General features: G+C 44.9%; 1 protein-coding gene and 1 pseudogene across 5 annotated transcripts in view; one reads left to right on the top strand and one right to left on the bottom strand.

The window, feature by feature from the left end:
* Positions 1–924, bottom strand: part of LOC100459256 (uncharacterized) — a 56,646-nt pseudogene extending 55,722 nt beyond the window's left edge.
* TCF20 (transcription factor 20) overlaps positions 1–21,825 on the top strand; it is a 181,242-nt gene that overhangs the window by 125,499 nt on the left and 33,918 nt on the right. For all 5 annotated transcript variants that reach the window (XM_054543561.2, XM_054543560.2, XM_024239935.3 and 2 more), the window contains exon 2: positions 3,278–8,974. In XM_054543561.2, the coding sequence (XP_054399536.2) occupies positions 3,314–8,974 (5,661 nt within the window). In that variant the 5' untranslated portion in view covers positions 3,278–3,313. The remainder of the gene's footprint in view (positions 1–3,277; positions 8,975–21,825) is intronic.

The raw sequence follows: 21,825 nt of genomic DNA, 5'->3' as shown, positions 1-21,825 counted from the left end.
TACAGGTGTGAGCCACCACACCCACCCTATTACTTATTTTATAGCTCCAGGTTTACATTTTCTGTCGTTGGTATATGCTACTTGGTTTTCTTAATTGGTTTACTTGGCATTCCGAAAAAAGATAAACCTGGGCAACCACCTTCTAGTACTCAGGTGCTTCATGTATACTAAGAATATTTAGCACGACTGGAACCCTGCAGGGAGGTATTTGGCCTTGGATTTTTTTTTTTCTTCTATTTCATAAAGTAGAACCATAACAATAGGGAAAGGGGTATCATACAGGACAGGGAATCTGCAGGGGAGGGCTGAGAACAGACCTAAGAAGGAGTCCTTCCTGTATCTGTTTTCCCTGTCTGGAGATAGGGCAGCCTGAGGTCTGATATGCTGATGTTTAAAGCGGCCTTTAGCTCTTCGTGGCTCCTATTTAGGAAGAATATGGAGCAAGTGGCAACATTGTTTATACACTCAGATCTTCAGAAGCCTGATTGTATTTCCAGAAGGATTAATTAAACAACATGTAACATAGCTTTTTATAGAGAATATCTCTTGAGAAGGCTTTTCATTAGTTTAAACTGCTAGCTTTAATGTTTTTGTTCAGTTTAGCCCTCATTCAGCCTTGTTTTATCTAGAGAAGGCCTCTGGCACTGAGGAGTAGAGCAGGGGCACATCACAAGGAGAAAAAACACTCATGTAGGCAGAATTGCTCTTGATAGTTCTAAGAATGATGGGGGGGTGGTGAAGAGCCAGCTGGAACAGTATGGAGGTCCTTATGAGAGGGTGGCAGTGAAGGGACAGATTTATTGTGGGTGGCTACCCACTTTCAAGGCCGAACTGACAGGACAACTGGCATCTTTTACTGACCATGTAGAAGACCCTCTGGGCAGTGTCTTCAGCATCCTCCAGCTCTGCTTTTAGGTTGATCATATTCTATTTTCACTTTCTATAATTCTCTCATATCACTCCCACAGCACCATCTCTGAATATGTGAGTTCTAGCCTAGTTCTCTAAGGCCTAGTTCTTACACCATTTAATCATTCACACAGCCTCCGGTGTGATGACGTGAGGATTACAGCAAGGAACAGGCAGTTTCTGCCCTTTAAGGAATTTACATTTTAGTCAGAGGAGAGACAGACAGTAAACAAGTAGCATATATGTGTCTGTTTGGAGTAAGTACCGGGCCAGGCAGGGGGTAAAACGGGAGGGAGTTACAGCCAGGGAAAAGGTGTGGAGCTGGCTGTTTTTACTAGAATGATCAGGGAATGAGTGATGCTTGCCCAAAGACTGGAAGGAGCAAGCTGTCTGGCTCTGGGAGAAGAACGTGCAGGTGAGAACAGAGTTCCTGTGTAGATATGCGGTAAGCCTGTTCCAGGAGCAAGGAGACTGGGGGGCTAGAGCAGAGAGTGGTAGGGGAGGAACTCAGGGAGGTCATGGGGGTGGGAGCCGGGGGCCTTTGAGACCAGTTTCCCAAAGAATGAGGTGGGAGCCACTCCAGGGATTGGAGAGGATGAATCTGACTTACCTTTAAAAGGGTCGTTGACTGCAGTTTCCTGCAGGCAACTCATTTTCAGCTCCGCTTCAGGGGAACTAGGAAACTAGCTTCATAAACCATTGTAACTAAACTAAACTGTCTATTAGTACCTCACTTTATCCTGTATGTGTTTCGGAACTTGTTTTTTTTAAATAATTGGTTCTAAAGTCATTTGGAGCAATTTGGCCTTGTTCCTTTCATCTCTGACTCTGAAGAGACAGGCCCAGGTGAAAGAGGAAAAAAATCAGCTTGATTGTTTAAGTGGGATTATAAAAGGTAATACAAAGTGGTGGCTTAGTCAGATAACTTTGAAAGAGTCTGGGTCCTAGGCTTGATGAATTCCTATTTTCCTCTGTTTTTTTGCTGTCCTCCAAGATGATCGCTTCTAATTCTTGTTTCATAGTAATGGCCAGTAATAACTGTGAATTTAAAAAATTGGCAAATAAAAATACCACATGGCGGGTAAAGGTGCTGGAACTTCTTGGAAACTTCCCAAAATAATCTGGAAGAATAGTCACTGCTGTTCACTGGCTTAAGTCTAGCCAGTGTACCTGGGAGTTGAAGGAGAGTGGCGGAGAGAGGGGTGCTTTAGACACAATCATATGCCAAGAAGAGGTTGACTCCAAAGTTTGTGTGGAACCCGTATGGGCTGAGTGTCCTGGAGTCACCAGTCATCACAGGTAGTTGGCAATTACAGTAAAGCTGCAAAAATGTGCACTTGGACATAAGGAATTGGCTGCAGTTCTCTGGCCAGGTCTGTTTCTCAGTGTTGGGGAGTGGCGATCAGCAGCCAGTGTTAAAACCCGCAGTTCAGTGATCACCCTAATACATGAAAGCAGAGAAATGAAAGTAGTGGCTTATGCCTATAATCCCAAAACTTCGAGAGGCCGAGGCAGGAGGATCATTTGAGGCCAGGTGTTTGATGCTGCAGTGAACTATGACTGTGCCCCTGCACACTCCAGCCTGGGCAACAGAGTGAGACCTTGTCTCAAAAAAAAAAAAAAAAAAAAAAAAAAAGAATTCAGTTTTTCTTACCCCACACCCCCTCCCCCCCATAACCGGAAGACTCATTGAAAAATTGCTGTTTTTCATTGACAGTAATAACACAGCCCCATATTTTAATACGGTTGAGTTTGGGGGCTCATTTGTCTAATAATGAAGGCGTTATTAGATACATGAGACATACATGTTTTTGCTATATTGGGTTTGTATGCACTCAGAATGCTGCTTTTCATTCTACTACAGATTCTTGCCTCACTCTTTAGGCCATTTCTCTGCATATGTGCATTTTCAGAAGTGGATAAAATATAAAAGATGAAATTCAAGGTCAGGCATGGTGGCTCATGCCTGTAATCCCAGCACTTTGGGAGGCCGAGGCGGGCGGATCACGAGGTCAGGAGTTCGAGACCAGCCTGGCCAGCACAGTGAAACCCTGTCTCTACTAAAAATACAAAAAATTAGCCGAGCCTGGTGGCCACGCGCCTGTAGTCCCAGCTACTCGGGAGGCTGAGGCAAGAGAATTGCTTGAACCCTGCAGGCGGAAGTTGCAGTGAGCCGAGATCGTGCCATTGCACTCCAGCCTGGGTGACAGAGCGAGACTCTCTCAAAAAAATATATATATAAATTCAAACCAGTCAGCTTCATCTGGGCGTCTGATTCATCTTTATCTCCTCCATCATCTAGACTTGATTTTATTTGTACCGAGGAGATGCGTGTCTAATGTTTTTCTTTCTTTTCTTCTATTTCTAGGAGGGCTGTTGGCCTGCTGCTGTGCTGCTGAACAGTATGCAGTCCTTTCGGGAGCAAAGCAGTTACCACGGAAACCAGCAAAGCTACCCACAGGAGGTACACGGCTCATCCCGGCTAGAAGAGTTCAGCCCTCGTCAGGCCCAGATGTTCCAGAATTTTGGAGGTGCAGGTGGCAGTAGTGGCAGCAGTGGCAGTGGCAGTGGTGGTGGACGACGAGGAGCAGCAGCTGCTGCGGCAGCGATGGCTAGTGAGACCTCTGGCCATCAAGGTTACCAGGGTTTCAGGAAAGAGGCTGGAGATTTTTACTACATGGCAGGCAACAAAGACCCCGTGACTACAGGAACCCCACAGCCTCCTCAGCGAAGGCCTTCTGGGCCTGTGCAGAGCTATGGACCCCCCCAGGGGAGCAGCTTTGGCAATCAGTATGGGAGTGAGGGTCACGTGGGCCAGTTTCAAGCACAGCACTCTGGCCTTGGCGGTGTGTCGCATTATCAGCAGGATTACACAGGGCCTTTCTCTCCAGGGAGTGCTCAGTACCAACAGCAGGCTTCCAGCCAGCAGCAGCAGCAGCAGCAGCAAGTCCAGCAGTTGAGACAACAGCTTTACCAGTCCCATCAGCCCCTGCCACAGGCCACTGGCCAACCAGCATCCAGCTCATCCCATCTACAGCCAATGCAACGGCCCTCAACTCTGCCATCCTCTGCTGCTGGTTACCAGTTAAGAGTGGGTCAGTTTGGCCAACACTATCAGTCTTCTGCTTCCTCCTCCTCCTCCTCCTCCTTCCCTTCACCACAGCGTTTTAGCCAGTCTGGACAGAGCTATGATGGCAGTTACAGTGTGAATGCTGGATCTCAGTATGAAGGACACAATGTGGGTTCTAATGCACAGGCTTATGGAACACAATCCAATTACAGCTATCAGCCTCAATCTATGAAGAATTTTGAACAGGCAAAGATTCCACAAGGGACCCAACAGGGGCAGCAGCAGCAGCAACCGCAGCAACAACAACACTCTTCTCAGCATGTGATGCAGTATACTAACGCTGCCACCAAGCTGCCCCTGCAAAGCCAGGTGGGGCAGTACAACCAGCCTGAGGTTCCTGTGAGGTCCCCCATGCAGTTTCACCAGAACTTCAGCCCCATTTCTAACCCTTCTCCAGCTGCCTCTGTGGTTCAGTCTCCAAGTTGTAGTTCTACCCCATCTCCTCTCATGCAGACTGGGGAGAATCTCCAGTGTGGGCAAGGCAGTGTGCCTATGGGTTCCAGAAACAGAATTTTACAGTTAATGCCTCAACTCAGTCCAACCCCATCAATGATGCCCAGTCCTAATTCTCATGCCGCAGGCTTCAAAGGGTTTGGACTAGAAGGGGTACCAGAAAAGCGACTGACAGATCCTGGGTTGAGTAGTTTGAGTGCTCTGAGTACTCAAGTGGCCAATCTTCCTAACACTGTCCAGCACATGTTACTTTCTGATGCCCTGACTCCTCAGAAGAAGACCTCCAAGAGGCCCTCATCTTCCAAGAAAGCAGATAGCTGCACAAATTCTGAAGGCTCCTCACAACCTGAAGAACAGCTGAAGTCCCCTATGGCAGAGTCATTAGATGGAGGCTGCTCCAGCAGTTCAGAGGATCAAGGTGAGAGAGTGCGGCAACTAAGTGGCCAGAGCACCAGCTCTGACACCACCTACAAGGGTGGAGCCTCTGAGAAAGCTGGCTCCTCACCGGCACAAGGTGCTCAGAATGAACCCCCCAGACTCAATGCTAGTCCTGCCGCAAGAGAAGAGGCCACCTCACCAGGCGCTAAGGACATGCCATTGTCATCCGATGGGAACCCAAAGGTTAATGAGAAGACAGTTGGGGTGATTGTCTCCCGGGAAGCCATGACAGGTCGGGTAGAAAAGCCTGGTGGACAAGATAAAGGCTCCCAAGAGGATGATCCTGCAGCCACTCAAAGGCCACCCAGCAATGGTGGGGCAAAGGAAACCAGTCATGCATCACTTCCCCAGCCAGAGCCTCCAGGAGGAGGAGGGAGCAAAGGAAACAAGAATGGCGATAACAACTCCAGCCATAATGGAGAAGGAAATGGCCAGAGTGGCCACTCTGCAGCGGGCCCTGGTTTTACAAGCAGAACTGAGCCTAGCAAATCTCCTGGAAGTCTGCGCTATAGTTACAAAGATAGTTTCGGGTCAGCTGTGCCACGAAATGTCAGTGGCTTTCCTCAGTATCCTACAGGGCAAGAAAAGGGAGATTTCACTGGCCATGGGGAACGAAAGGGTAGAAATGAAAAATTCCCAAGCCTCCTGCAGGAAGTGCTTCAGGGTTACCACCACCACCCTGACAGGAGATATTCTAGGAGTACTCAGGAGCATCAGGGGATGGCTGGTAGCCTAGAAGGAACCACAAGGCCCAATGTCTTGGTTAGTCAAACCAATGAATTAGCTAGCAGGGGCCTTCTGAACAAAAGTATTGGGTCTCTATTAGAAAATCCCCACTGGGGCCCCTGGGAAAGGAAATCAAGCAGCACAGCTCCTGAAATGAAACAGATCAATTTAACTGACTATCCAATTCCCAGAAAGTTTGAAATAGAGCCTCAGTCATCAGCCCATGAGCCTGGGGGTTCCCTGTCTGAAAGAAGATCAGTGATCTGTGATATTTCTCCACTAAGACAGATTGTCAGGGACCCAGGGGCTCACTCACTGGGACACATGAGTGCCGACACCAGAATTGGGAGGAATGACCGTCTCAATCCAACTTTAAGTCAGTCGGTCATTCTTCCTGGTGGTTTGGTGACCATGGAAACCAAGCTGAAATCCCAGAGCGGGCAGATAAAAGAAGAAGACTTTGAACAGTCTAAATCTCAAGCTAGTTTCAACAACAAGAAATCTGGAGACCACTGCCATCCGCCTAGCATCAAGCATGAGTCTTACCGCGGCAATGCCAGCCCTGGAGCAGCGACCCATGATTCCCTTTCAGACTACGGCCCGCAAGACAGCAGACCCACGCCAATGCGGCGGGTCCCTGGCAGAGTTGGTGGTCGGGAGGGCATGAGGGGTCGGTCCCCTTCTCAATATCATGACTTTGCAGAAAAATTGAAAATGTCTCCTGGGCGGAGCAGAGGCCCAGGGGGAGACCCTCATCACATGAATCCACACATGACCTTTTCAGAGAGGGCCAACCGGAGTTCTTTACACGCTCCCTTTTCTCCCAACTCAGAAACCCTGGCCTCTGCTTATCACGCAAATACTCGGGCTCATGCTTATGGGGACCCTAACGCAGGTTTGAATTCTCAGCTGCATTACAAGAGACAGATGTACCAACAGCAACCAGAGGAGTATAAAGACTGGAGCAGCAGTTCTGCTCAGGGAGTAATTGCTGCAGCGCAACACAGGCAGGAGGGGCCACGGAAGAGTCCAAGGCAGCAGCAGTTTCTTGACAGAGTACGGAGTCCTCTGAAAAATGACAAAGATGGTATGATGTATGGCCCACCAGTAGGGACTTACCATGACCCCAGCGCCCAGGAGGCTGGGCGCTGCCTAATGTCTAGTGATGGTCTGCCTAACAAGGGCATGGAATTAAAGCATGGTTCCCAGAAGTTACAAGAATCCTGTTGGGATCTTTCTCGGCAAACTTCTCCAGCCAAAAGCAGTGGTCCTCCAGGAATGTCCAGTCAAAAAAGGTATGGGCCGCCCCATGAGACTGATGGACATGGACTAGCTGAGGCTACACAGTCAGCCAAACCTAGCAATGTTATGCTGAGACTTCCAGGCCAGGAGGATCATTCTTCTCAAAACCCCTTAATCATGAGGAGGCGTGTTCGTTCTTTTATCTCTCCCATTCCCAGTAAGAGACAGTCACAAGATGTAAAGAACAGTAGCACTGAAGATAAAGGTCGCCTCCTTCACTCATCAAAAGAAGGCGCTGATAAAGCATTCAATTCCTATGCCCATCTTTCTCACAGTCAGGATATCAAGTCTATCCCTAAGAGAGATTCCTCCAAGGACCTTCCAAGTCCAGATAACAGAAACTGCCCTGCTGTTACCCTCACAAGCCCTGCTAAGACCAAAATACTGCCCCCACGGAAAGGACGGGGATTAAAATTGGAAGCTATAGTTCAGAAGATTACATCCCCAAATATTAGGAGGAGCGCATCTTCGAACAGTGCGGAGGCTGGGGGAGACACGGTTACGCTTGATGATATACTGTCTTTGAAGAGTGGTCCTCCTGAAGGTGGGAGTGTTGCCGTTCAGGATGCTGACATAGAGAAGAGAAAAGGTGAGGTGGCTTCTGACCTAGTCAGTCCGGCAAACCAGGAGTTGCACATTGAGAAACCTCTTCCAAGGTCTTCAGAAGAATGGCGTGGCAGCGGGGATGACAAAGTGAAGACAGAGACGCATGCAGAAACAGTTACTGCGGGAAAGGAACCGCCTGGTGCCATGACATCCACAACCTCACAGAAGCCTGGTAGTAACCAAGGGAGACCAGATGGTTCCCTAGGTGGAACAGCACCTTTAATCTTTCCAGACTCAAAGAATGTACCTCCAGTGGGCATATTGGCCCCTGAGGCAAACCCCAAGGCTGAAGAGAAGGAGAACGATACAGTGACGATTTCACCGAAGCAAGAGGGTTTCCCTCCAAAGGGATATTTCCCATCAGGAAAGAAGAAGGGGAGACCCATTGGTAGTGTGAATAAGCAAAAGAAACAGCAGCAGCCACCGCCTCCACCCCCTCAGCCCCCACAGATACCAGAAGGTTCTGCAGATGGAGAGCCAAAGCCAAAAAAACAGAGGCAAAGGAGGGAGAGAAGGAAGCCTGGGGCCCAGCCGAGGAAGCGAAAAACCAAACAAGCAGTTCCCATTGTGGAACCCCAAGAACCTGAGATCAAACTAAAGTATGCCACCCAGCCACTGGATAAAACTGATGCCAAGAACAAGTCTTTTTACCCCTACATCCATGTAGTAAATAAGTGTGAACTTGGAGCCGTTTGTACAATCATCAATGCTGAAGAAGAAGAACAGACCAAATTAGTGAGGGGCAGGAAGGGTCAGAGGTCACTGACCCCTCCACCTAGCAGCACTGAAAGCAAGGCGCTCCCGGCCTCGTCCTTTATGCTGCAGGGACCTGTTGTGACAGAGTCTTCGGTTATGGGGCACCTGGTTTGCTGTCTGTGTGGCAAGTGGGCCAGTTACCGGAACATGGGTGACCTCTTTGGACCTTTTTATCCCCAAGATTATGCAGCCACTCTCCCGAAGAATCCACCTCCTAAGAGGGCCACAGAAATGCAGAGCAAAGTTAAGGTACGGCACAAAAGTGCTTCTAATGGCTCCAAGACGGACACTGAGGAGGAGGAAGAGCAGCAGCAGCAGCAGAAGGAGCAGAGGAGCCTGGCCGCACACCCCAGGTTTAAGCGGCGCCACCGCTCGGAAGACTGTGGTGGAGGCCCTCGGTCCCTGTCCAGGGGGCTCCCTTGTAAAAAAGCAGCCACTGAGGGCAGCAGTGAAAAGACTGTTTTGGACTCGAAGCCCTCCGTGCCCACCACTTCAGAAGGTGGCCCTGAGCTGGAGTTACAAATCCCTGAACTACCTCTTGACAGCAATGAATTTTGGGTCCATGAGGGTTGTATTCTCTGGGCCAATGGAATCTACCTGGTTTGTGGCAGGCTCTATGGCCTGCAGGAAGCGCTGGAAATAGCCAGAGAGATGGTGAGTATGAGAAATCTCTTACCAGCTTGGGATTTTTATTTCATTTGGTTCCTTTTCTGCCATGTTTTTGTTTTTACATGTCACGTGATTATTTCTCCAGATTAAAGTGCCTATGCCCATGTGATGGAAAGAAAATGAAATAGGTAATTTGGAAGATTTGTATAGACTTCTAAAATCGTTTTTCATTTTTTGAAATGTATAATACTTAGGAAGCATATTATTTCCTTCTAAAACGTTTCATTTCTCTAGGATTACTAACTCATGTATTCATTTGCTTAAGTTTCTTGGGCCACATCTTTTCTAACCCACACTTTCCAATTGGGATATTTATTCTTTGGATCTGTTTCATAACTGTTATCCTGGGGCAGATCATCAACATCATCATCTTCATTTCTTTCTCTCCTCTATTGAATGTTCTGTTTTGTGAATCCCATGTCTTCCTCGTTCTTAAAGTGAGCCTTCATTTAAGGGCGTGCATCATCCTTTAGTAGTTTTGTGAGAAAGGGTGTGTGGGAGTGTAAAAATGTTGAGATCCTGTATATCTGAGCATGACTTTATCTTAGCCTCATGCTTAGTTGAGAGTTGGCTAGGTGTGGAATTCTAGATTGGAAGTGATTTTTCTCTCACTGTCTTGGAGTCATTGTTCCTGGTTTGTCCTCTAGCTTCCAATGCTGCAGTTGAGAAGACTGCCATTCTAATTTTTCATCCCTTGATGCGTGTTCTGTTTTTCTCCTGGAAAGTTTGAGGATCTTCTCCTTTTCCCTAGGGTCTTGAGATGTCAAAATGATAGGTCTTGACTAGGTCATTTCATTGATTATGTTGGCTACTCTATGAGATCTTATGTACGCTGGTATCTTTCAGTTCAGGAAATTTGTCATGTGGTAGTTCTTTGAAAATTTTCTTCCCTCTATTTTCTCTGCTCTGTCTTTTTATAATTCCTGTTAATATAAGGCATTTTACCTCCTGGATCGATCCTCTGTTTTTATCTTTTCTCCTCTGTTTTATGTTTTATCTCATTATCTTTTTGTTCTGATTTCTCTATGCTTTCTTCAACTTTATCATCTAATCTTTATTGTATGTGGTTTTTGTTTTTGTTTTGTTTTGTTTTTTGTCACTCAGGCTGGAATGCAGTGGTGCGATCACAGCTTACTGCATTCTCGAACTCTGGAGCTCCCTGGACTAAAGGCGTGTGCCACCATGCCCAGCTAATATTTATATTTTTTGCAGAAACAAGATCTCACTGTGTTGCCCAGAGTGGTCTCAAACTGCTGGACTCAAGCAGTCCTTCCACTTCGGCCTTCTAAAGTGCCAGGATTATAGGCATGCGCCACAAGCCACAGCGCCCAGCCTTCTAGCCTTTTACTTACTTATTTTTTTCCTGATATTTTGAAGAGCTTTTTTTTTTTCTGAATGTACTTACTTTTAAAGAATAATCAGAGCCTAGTTGATGGCTGTAATCGTTTCTCTTATTTTTTGAATACATTATAATGTATTTTTTGGTTTTGTTTTTGTTTCAGTTTCATGCCCTTACCCAGGCAGGAGTGCAGTGATGTGATCATGGCTCACTGCAGCCTCCAACCACTGGGCTCAAGGGATCCTCCCAAGTAGCTGGACCACAGGTGCATGCCAGTACACCTGGCTAAGTTTTTTACTTTTTGTAGAGACAGCATCTCACTTTGTTGCCCAGGCAGGCTGGTCTCACCTCCTGAGCTGAAGCAGTCCTCCCACCTCAGCCTTCCAAAGTGCTGGAATTACAGGCGTGAGCCACCACACTTGGCCTGTATTATAATTTTTAAAAATCTTTGTTTCCTATTTTTCTGTTTCTTGTTAGAGGTTCTTCAGATGTCTTGATATTTTTTTTTTTTCTTTTTTGAGACGGAGTTTCGCTCTTGTTGCCCGGGCTGGAGTGCAATGGCGCAATCTCAGCTCACCGCAACCTCCGCTTCCCAGGTTCAAGCGATTCTCCTGCCTCAGCCTGCTGAATAGCTGAGATTAGAGGCATGCCCCACAATGCACAGTTAATTTTGTATTTTTAGAAGACATGGGGTTTCTCCACGTTGGTCAGGCTGGTCTCGAGCTCCTGACCTCAGGTGATCCGCCCACCTCGGCCTCCCAAAGTGCTGGGATTACAGGCATGAGCCACTGCGCCCAGCCTTGATTTATATTTTTAAGAGAGAAAGAGATGTTTTAAAAAATGGCTTGAAGCTCTGTGTTACAGTATGGGCCAGGCTTGCTAGCCTGTAGTCCTCTCCGTAGAATAATAAGGCAACCAGCCAGCATTATAGGTCTTTTCTGAGTTGAGTTTTCCCAGAGGAAAAAAAACTTTTTTTTTTTGTTTTGCTCCAGAGAAAAATCTTGAGATTGCCTGTCTAGAGATGCAAGCTTGGCTGCCAGCATCCTAAAAGCCAAGTGGAGAAGGGGATGGTAGGGTTGTGTGGGTGGGGATATGGGCTCATGATTCAGTGCGCGGACTTTGACAGTCTCCCGCCTGTTTCCAGTAGATGAGGACAGTTACCTGGTTGAACTGGGTTAAGGATCTAACTCCTCTTAGAAACTTTGGGCTAATGCTTTATTTTTCAGCCCCATGTTGCACCCCCACTTACTGAGGCCTCCCCAAGCTCTGTGCCATAAAGTGACTGGCTTTCTAGTGGCTCCTCCACTGCACTCATCATTACTGTCTGCTTCCTTTCAGTACACAGAATCACTGTTACTCACTTTATCTCTCCTATTTCCAGCTTCCCATTGCTCATGCTGTCATGAGTTTATCTTGCAAGTTTATCCACTTTTTTGTGGGAAGGGATCAGATGGATGTGCAACTGTATGTTTAGTAGTGTACCATATTTATAACCTTCTGGCAAAAAGGAAGTGCCCATAGACTATAGTAAAAATTGTATTGAATGTGAAATATATATTTGAAATTAGAACATTTTAATTCAGTCATGCAAGGAGCTTGCTGTTTCCTCTTATCATGTCCCCTATCCCCCAATTATGGTCTTTTCTTTTTCCCGCCTTCCCTCTCTCCATTATTCACATCACTGTGAAACTCCAAGTTTGAGGTAGAAGATTTACTTCCCCTAAGAAGTTTATACACAATGACATTTTAAAATGCAAAGATCCTAGAAGGATGTAACATTTAAGACCCTCAAGTACAAAATTCTTTAGTCAAATTTGAGCACTCAAAATAATCCATTAATCATCCTCTTGCCAAAGTTGAGTTCTTGCTTCCCAACTTTCCTTGGAAAGTCACAGTATTTGGTGGGTTTTTTGTTGTTTGTTTTTTGAGACAGAATCTCACTTTGTTGTGGGGTTTCACCATGTTGGCCAGGCTGGTCTGGAACTCCTGACCTCACATCATCCACCTGCCTTGACTTCCCAGAGTGCTGGGATTACAGGTGTGGGTCACTGCGCCCAGCCCGTTTATTGCTTTTTGATGTGCATATGTGTATGTGACCATCTGACAGTGTTTTCGTTATTTCAACATTTATTATTAACATAGCCCAGTTTTTATGTGTAAACTTTTAGGTGTTCTATGGCAATAATTGATAATCAGTAATCAGGCTAAATCTTCCCCAGCAAATCTCTAGATCCTGTGTCTCAATTCAGGTCTTGGGCAAGGCACGATGGCTCACGCCTGTAATCCCAGCACTTTGGGAGGCCGAGGTGGGCGGATCGCCTGAGGTCAGGAGTTCAAGACCAGCCTGGCCAACATGGTTAAACCCTGTCTCTACTAAAAATATGCAAAAATTAGCTGGGCATGGTGGCGGGCACCTGTAATCCCAGCTACTCGGGAGGCTGAGGCAGGAGAATGGCTTGAGCCTAGGAGACAGAGGTTGCAGTGAGCCAAGATTGTGCCACTGCACTCTAGCCTGGGCGACTGAGCGAGATTCTATCTCCAAAAGAAAAAAAAAATGAAAAAAGTTAGGCTTGTTGTCTCTTTGAGCTGATGTACCACTATCACTATAAGATCCGTTTCTAGCTTTTATTTACCTAGCTTTTATTCTACTTTTCTCAGTGCACTCAAGGACAAATTAAAATTACACTAACTTGCCTTTTATTTAATTTGACAGATGATGTTTCAATTGTCCAGGATACTTGGAGTCTAGTTTTATCTTACTAGGTTTTAGCAGATAGATGTATTCAGTTTTGGTCTTGCTTAATGAGCATGCCCTTAATCCTATCATGTAAGATAAAGCCACATATATTTCATTAGAGATCCATTTTGGCCTATGTATTTATCAGGTGTTTTGACAAGTACGATGTTATATTAAAATATTGGGAAGTCCTCAAGAGACATTGCTCCTCTCCCTGTGTCACACTACTCTGAAAATTGCCGAAAACTAGAACATTTTCTGTATTTAAAAATGGCCTTTACTTCCCTTCTTTTTTCCCTTCCCACAAGTGTGGGACTTGTGAATCTTCATTTCAGCACAAGTCCCCTTTGCTTCTGTCCAACATTGACCCCTGTTTGCCTTGGTATAATTGTGTATGAGAATCACAGTGACCTCTGACGTGAATGATATTACAGAGGTAATTGCTTCTGAACGGATATGGATATAACTTGGTATGTACAAGTCACCTTTGAGACATTAAGGAATGCCAAGGCGTGCAGGGATGTGACAGAAGATAGATCTGGTGGCCATGGATCCCTTGAGGCTGCATAGCCCTACTAGTGGGGGAGTCTTTGCTTGTTCCCCTCTCATAGAAGGTGCCCCTCCCAAATTTTTCCAACCCCCTTGGGAAATTTTTAATCTTTTTTTTTTTACCTGACAGTATATGTTAACTGGTTTTAGGTTTATTTTTATTTTGAGATGAGTCTTGCTCTGTTGCCAGGCTGGAGTGTAGTGGCACAATTTCGGCTTACTGCAACCCCCTCCTCGTGGGTTCAAGTGACTCTCCTGCCTCAGTCTCCCAAGTAACTGGGACTGCAGGCATGTACCACCACACCTGGCTAATTTTTGTATTTTTAGTAGAGACAGGGTTTCACCATGTTGGGCAGGCTGATCTCGAACTTCTGATCTCAAGTGATCCACCTGCCTCAGCCTCCCAAAGTGCTGGGATTACAGGCATGAGCCACCGTGCCTGGCCAATTTTCTTTAAATTTCTGAATCAATATGTTAAAGATTAGGGTTTTTTTTTCCTTGATTTTTTTGAGACAGGGTCTCACTCTGTCGTCCAGGCTGGAGTGCAGTGGCGTGATCTCAGCTCACTGCAACCTCCACCTCCTGTATTCAGGTGATTCTCCTGTCTCAGCCTCCCCAGTAGCTGGGATTACAGGTGCATGCCACCACACCCAGCTAATTTTTGTAGTTTTAGTAAAGACGGGCTTTGACGATGTTGGCCAAGCTGGCCTCGAACTCCTGACCTTAAGGAATCCACCCTCCTTGGCCTCCCAAAGTACTGGGATTACAGGTGTGAGCCACTGCACCTGGCCAATTTAGGGGCTTATTTTTAATACAAGTTTAAATAATGGATAATTATTTACTTCCCCCATCTAACAGACTCACATCTTTCTTAAATTTACTTTAAATTGTGATGAAAAACATGATTTGAAAAATATAAAATTGATTGCATTATGAAAATGAAACCACATATTAAAACAGCAAAACAGCCAAGTCAGAAAGGTAGTCTCTGTAGTTTAACTGTAAAATGGAGCCATCAGTCTACATGCTCTCTAAATTCTCAACTATATGTTCCTTGAAGGTGGTCATTTCCAGGGCCTGGCAAGGCCCCCATCCTGGTGAAGCCTCCCTTCAATTTATGTTCTCTGCTCCTAACTCCAGTACGTCACCCCCCACCCCCAACCCCTACCTGATTGTTCCTCCTCTGCGCTTGCTACAACTGCCCTTTCTCACATTCCCACATTCCCCTTCTCCATTCTCCTCTCCCTCCCAGCCCCCTCTCTCTGGCAAGCACTTGCTGTTTGTTACCTCTGCTGGGACCCATCTTCATTTCTCACTCTCTAGGTGGTGGCGCCCTCTTCCCCTTGCTATTCCCATGGCTTTCAGTATATAGCAGAGAGTTGTATCTAATTTACCTGTTTTTCTTAACACTGTGTGGTATATCTTTTCATACCACTACATGATGACATTGACACTAAATTTCCAGAGAAAGCGTTCATTTTCTTTCAGGATTTCGTCCAAATTCTAAGGAATCAAGTGAAATTTTCAGTTTTGAATGTTAATGCATATTACCTTACAGAATAAATCATGACAAATTGAAGGACTCAGATTTTACTATGATTTATTTCTTGACTTTTTTTTTTTTTTCTCTTTAAAGGTGGGGGGATGATGTGGGGAGCATTACACTTGATTTTAAAGTAAAATTTATAAGGAGTACACGATTCTTTGGCCAAGGCTGGGCAAGGTGGCTTATGCTTGTAATCCTAGCACTTTGGATTACCTGAGCCCAGGAGTTTGAGACCAGCCTGGGCAACATGGAGAAACCCTGTCTCTACCAAAAATACGAAAATTAGCCAGTCTTATAACCTAGTCTCAAAATAAATAAATAGAGAAAAATATTCAAAAAAATCCCAAAGGACCATAAACAAGAATATTGATAAACAAGCCACAACACACAAGTTATTATATGTTAATTACTCATCCCTGGGATGTTAAACTAGTTATTGCTAATCTGTTAAAAGAGCTAACAGCAAATAGTATGTAAAAGCAGGCATCCCTTTCAACAAATATCTTGAGTCTCTACTGGAAAACCAGTTGAAATCTGAAGTTAAACTGCTGTCAGGGAACTTGCAGGGTGACTCAGCCTCAGCTTCGGCCCCTTAGCTGGTGTGTGGTTAGAGAAGCTCTATGTGAAGGCTTCTGAACTTCATGCAGGAAAGTTTGTGTGATTCTGCAGAAAGCAACGCCTTGCCGCACGCAGGTCCTGCACTGGGGCTTCGATTTTTCCAAAAGATACGGCTTCCTTCATCCAATACTGTTTCAGGAAAATGGAGGTTCCTTCTCTGCACCCCAAGCCAAGGCCAATTTTGCAGGACCCTCAAGGCTTGCTACTGCAGATCAGTTTCGTCCAATTTGTTGGAAAAACGTATGAGAAGAGAAAATCAAGTCAGCTAAACACTTGCCCCGGAAGGTCCTGGCTTTTGCTGTTCTGTTCAACAGCTGTGTATAGGGGAGGTCTGGGTGAGAGCCCCAGAGTCACACTGCTTCATATGAATTCCAGGACTTGCTGTTTCCTTGCCATGTCACTGGCTCAAGTCACTTAGCCTCTGTACTTCACTGTCCTTATCATACAAAGTATGAAAACTACCAGCACCTACAGTAAAGAGGAATGTTAGGAGGATTAAATGTGTTGCTCTTTGGAAAGTGCTTAGAGCAGTGTTTGGCACATTTCAACAGTTAGGTGGTTTCAGAGGAAATGCAAACTGCAGGCTGGTGACCACCCTCAGATGGTGTCCTCCCTCTTCGTTGTCTTAATAAAGATGTGTTCCCATTAGCAAGCTCACTAAGTACTCTATAGCTCATGTTGTAGTTCCATCATAGTGCAGCTAGCTAATCTTTCCAGGGGTGTTCAGAACTTAATCTCTTTGAAAGTTGTCCTTTGTGGAAATATAAACATTTTCTCCTTTTTACTCTTGTTGGAAACTCAAGTTTGCTGCAGGGGGAAGGGTGGCAGGGTGTGAGGTATTTCAGGTGCAGTATTAGTATTATGTCTTATGAAACAGCATCAGGCAACACGAACACACTCAGGAATTACATCTCTCAGAAGACAGAAGGCAAAAGGGAGGGACTAAAATCTACCTTGCATGTTCAGTGAAAGGATTCACATTCTAGTGAGATGACAAGGTTTTGATAGCGATTATCTAAAGCCAAAGAAAAGAGTCTGCCTGGTAGTAAAGTTGGGTTTTTGTTTTTGTTTTGTTTTGTTTCTTGAGACTGAGTCTTGCTCTATCGCCCAGGCTGGAGTGCAGTGGCGCAATTTCGGCTCACTGCAACCTCCGCCTCCCAGGTTCAGGCAATTCTCCTGCCTCAGCTTCCTGAGTAGCTGAAGTTACAGGCACCTGCCACCATGCCTGGCTAATTTTTGTATTTTTAGTAGAGACAGGGTTTTACCATGTTGGCCAGGCTGATCTCGAACTCCTGACCTCAACTGATCCGTCTGCCTCAGCCTCCCGAAGTGTTGGGATTACAGGCATGAGCCACCGCACCTGATCTAAAGTTTTTTTTTTAAGTAAACTTTTTAATATGTCAGCACTAAAAGTAAGGGCCAAAATAATTAACAATTCTGAGTTTGTGTGGTATACCCACAGAATGATTCAGGACAAATACTTCCCTATAGCATTCCACCTCCTCCCCCAAAACAGTGAATATACCGAGAATATGTGAACTCCAGAGGGCTTGTATTAGTCCATTATTGCATTGCTATAAATACCTGAGGCTGGGTGATGTATAAAGAAAAGAGGTTGAATTGGCTCACAGTTCCGGAAGCTGTATAGGAGGCATGATGCCTGCATCTGCTCAGCTTCTGGGGAGGCCTCAGGAAACTTACAGTCATGGAGGGAGGTAGAGAGGGAGCAAGAAGCCTTCTTGCATAGCAGGAGCAAGACAGTGAGGTGCGAGGTGCTGCACACTTTTAAACAACCAGGTCTTGTGAGAACTCACTATCACAGGAACAGCACCCACATGATCCAGACACCTCCCACCAGGCGCTACCTCCAGCGTTGGGTACTACAGTTCAACCTGAGATTTGGTGAAGACACAGATCCAAACCATATCAGGGCTCTATTGTATTTGAAGGATTTAGCCTTTAATTGACGGGCAGTGCAAAACCACTAGTGATTTCTAAGCGTGTAAATCACATGTACAGGTTTGTGTTTTATAAAGGAAACTCAGGAAATAAGTAGGGAGACATCAGAAGCAGACAGGTCATTCGAGAGGCTGTGGGATTAATTGTGCAACAGCTGTTAAGGACCGAGTATGTGGTAGAAACGGGAGTCAGAAGGATTGGATGGATCTGAGAAACGTTTTAGGGATTCAAAGCTGATAGATTTTTTTTTTTTTTTGAGACGAAGTCCCGCTGTGTCACCCATGCTGGAGTGCAGTGGCACGATCTTGGCTCACTGCAACCTCCACCCCCCAGTTTCAAACCATCCTCCCAGGCCTCAGCCTCCCAAGTAGCTGGGATTACAAACATGTGCCACCACGCCGGCTAATTTTTGTATTTTTTAGTAGAGATGGGGTTTGACCATGTTGGCCAGGCTGGCCTTGAACTCCTGACCTCAGGTGATCCACCTGCCTCCCAAAGTGTTGGGATTATAGGCGTGAGTCACCGCACCTAGCTAAAGTTGATAGATTTTAAACACTGACTAGATGTGGCAGGTTTGGGAAAGTGAGGAGGCAGAGGTCAAGGATGAAGTTGAGGTTTCTAGCTCCAGCAAGTCAGTGGGCGGGATGAGGGGTCATCAACATACCAATAACAGAAAGAAGGGTTGAAGAAAAGAAATTTAGGTTTGCGTTTAATATGTATTAGACAAGAAAATATTAGATATGAAGGCAGTTCAGCCTAATATACATGTTTAGATAAGTCAACACTAGATTCTAATACAGCATTTTAAATAACTACTTGCTTTTTATTTAGCCTTTCAAATAGATGTAAACTGATAAATTTTTAAATCCAAATTGAAAAAGTGGGGAGAAAAATAGGAAATCATGAGGTCTGTGTCATGTTTATAAAAAAGAAAAAACCCAGAGAATCCCAAAAAGATATCAAAAAAATTTAAGCTATCATTATAATTATTCCTAAAATGTAATTGGAAGGGGAAGCAGAAAGGATAACTTGCTGTTTGGGGTTTTTTTTTTTGGTTTTTTTTTTTTTTTTTTTGGACAGAGTCACTCTGTTGGTCAGTCTGGAGTGCAGTGGTGCAATCCCAGCTCACTGCAACCTCTGCCTCCCAGGTTCAAGCGATTCTCCTGTCACCGCATCTGGCTAATATTTTTTTTTTTTTTTTTTTTTTTTTTTTGTAGAGATGGGGTTTCGCCATGTTAGCCAGTCTGGTCTCACTCCTGACCTCAGGTGATCCACCTGCCTGGGCCTCCCAAAGTGTCGGGATTACAGGTCTGAGCCACCACACCTGGCCTGTTTAGACTTTTAAAATAATTTTCCCAAGATACAATGTTGTGAAAAACCAAGACTATATTTCATTACACTGAGAAAAGAGCACATGTTAAACATTTTTATGGGCCTGAAGAAAATGTCTCTGTTGTGCACAGTTGTACCCTATTTCCTCAGTTTTAGAATGCAGCCTCAGTGCCTTTATGCACTGAATTGAGGCTAGGCAAAGTGCTAGCACTTGACTCTATGGTGAAATGGGCTCTGAAGTAGGAATCGTCGCTCTACCCATAGGAAGTGGCAAGAAACATGGGAAAAGGCAGAAGAAAAGATAAACTGGCCGCAGGGTTTAGATGAGTTGCTGGCACCATCTGTGCTGGTCAAGGTTCCCAGTTGTACTCCTGAGTCATGAAAAATATTTACATATTATTTACATAAAGATAACAGTCTTATTCTTATTGTAAAACTAATGGAACTGTTATTAAAAGAACGCCGCAATCCTGATAACCCAACGTATCTGACTCTTTTCTAGATTTTGTCCATGTGCTGATTATTTCACTAGATATAATAGTATAATACAGTCAGCTTCCCATATTCATGGGTTCTGCATTCTTAGAGTCAACAGCAGATTGGAAATATTTGGAGGGGGCGGGGCGCAGTGGCTCACGCCTGTAATCCCGGAACCTTGGGAGGCCAAGGTGGGCAGATCACCTGAGGTCAGGAGTTCAAGACCAGCCTGGCCAACACAGTGAAACCCTGTCTCTACTAAGAATACAAAAAAAAATTAGCCGGACGTGGTGGTGGGCGCCTGTAGTCCCAGCTACTCGGGAGGCTGAGGCAGGAGAATGGCATGAACCCAGGAGGCGGAGCTTGCAGTGAGCCAAGATCACGCCACTGCACTCCAGCCTGGGCGACAGAGCGAGACTCTGTCTCAAAAAAAAAAAAAAAAGATATTTGGAGGGAAAAATTCCATCTGTTCTGAATATATACAGACTTTTTTCTTCTTGTCATTATTCTCTAAATGAGAAAGTATAACAACTTTGCATAGCATTAGTTACATCATATTAGGTATCATACATAATCTAGAGATGGCTTAAAGTATACAGGAGGATGTGTTTAGCTTATATACAAATACTGTGCTATTTTATATAAGAGACTTGGGCATCCGTGGAGTTTGGTATTGGCAGAGGTCCTGGAATTGGTCCTTCATGGATACCAGGAATGACTGTAATGACTGCTAACATTTACTGAATGCTTTCTAAGCACTATACATGAATTATCACATTTAGACCTCAAACCAACCCTTTCTGGTGGGTCTCATCACACTCCGGATGAGATTTGAGGTCCAGAGAGGAACTTGCCCAGGATTCAAACCTTGTGAGTCTCCATCATCACAGTGTAGATACAAGTCTGTGTTGCTTCTTTTACTTTATTTTGTAATTTTAATTTTCATTCTGATCTGTGATTTTTTTGTCTTAGTTTAGTGTGAGTATAATGTAATTTATCCAAGTACCGCACTTTTATTGAGGTGGTTTCCAGTTAATTTACTACCTTCTATGGAGCAATAAGCATTTTTATTTTTCGATTTAAAGAAAAATTTACAGCTATTGAACTGCTAGGTCAAGAAAGGCCAACATTGTGATGGTTTTTGATAGGCATTGTCTTGTGGTTTAACCAGCAAAGGGTCATAACAAGGCATGAGCATCCATGAGGACAGGTTGAGCCCATGTTTACTGCTACCTCAGTGGCATTGGACCTTCTTTTTAAATTTTTAGTTCCTTTTCATTTCTGTTATTAGTGATATTAATGTTGTTCCCTGTTAATTTTGTGTTTAATGTCCATTAATTGTTAATTTGGAATTTTATTATTCTCAATTTGTTTTTCTGTACCTATTTCTCATAGCCTGAATCACTTCTCTGGAAAATTCAGATGTATGGAACTCCTTTCTTCAGGGGTGCCCCTAAATTAGGCATTAGTAGAGCTCTTAAAAAGTTTCTCATCCCAGCCGGGCACGGTGGCTCACACCTGTAATCCCAGCACTTTGGCAGGCCGAGACGGGCAGATCACGAGGTCAGGAGATCGAGACCATCCTGGCTAACACGGTGAAACCCTGTCTCTACTAAAAATACAAAAAAAATAGCCGGGCGTGGTGGCGGGCGCCTGTAGTCCCAGCTACTTGGGAGGCTGAGGCAGGAGAATGGCGTGAACCCTGGAGGCGGAGCTTGCAGTGAGCCGAGATCGCACCACTGCCCTCTAGCCTGGGCGACAGAGCGAGACTCCGTCTCAAAAAAAAAAAAAAAAAAAAGTTTCTCATCTGTAAATTAGATGGTGATAGGGGACTGTAAAGGATAAAACTAACTTTGCTGGAAATCAGGTAGCCTCCTTGGTGGATACTAAACTATTCCTGGAAGCTTTTGAGTTGATGTGGTTTTAAAGGAAGCAAATATTATGAGCTACCTAGCATCAGCCTTAGAATTGTGTCCTCATATGTTGGTTTAGTAAAGATAATGCTCCTGTCTGTAAACTTACTGGTGGAAATTAAACTGAAGACAAAATTCAGCCCTATCTGATGCTGTCCACATAAACCCTGGTAATAGTGGAGTGATTTTGGTTGTATGCGCTTAAGAGCTGACACTTAATTTGAAGATGCTGGCAGCATACTGCTGTCAGTTAACGTGCCTTATGAAAATAGAATTGAAGAACTGCTACACAGGCAGATAGACAATACCACGGTCAACAGAATAACAAATTTCCAACAGAACTCAAATCTGAAGTGGTGCTAGTCC

The sequence above is a fragment of the Pongo abelii genome, chromosome 23 (assembly GCF_028885655.2).
Source record: "Pongo abelii isolate AG06213 chromosome 23, NHGRI_mPonAbe1-v2.0_pri, whole genome shotgun sequence".
Taxonomy (NCBI): Eukaryota; Metazoa; Chordata; class Mammalia; order Primates; family Hominidae; genus Pongo; species Pongo abelii.
This window is presented reverse-complemented; position numbering and strand designations above follow the sequence as displayed.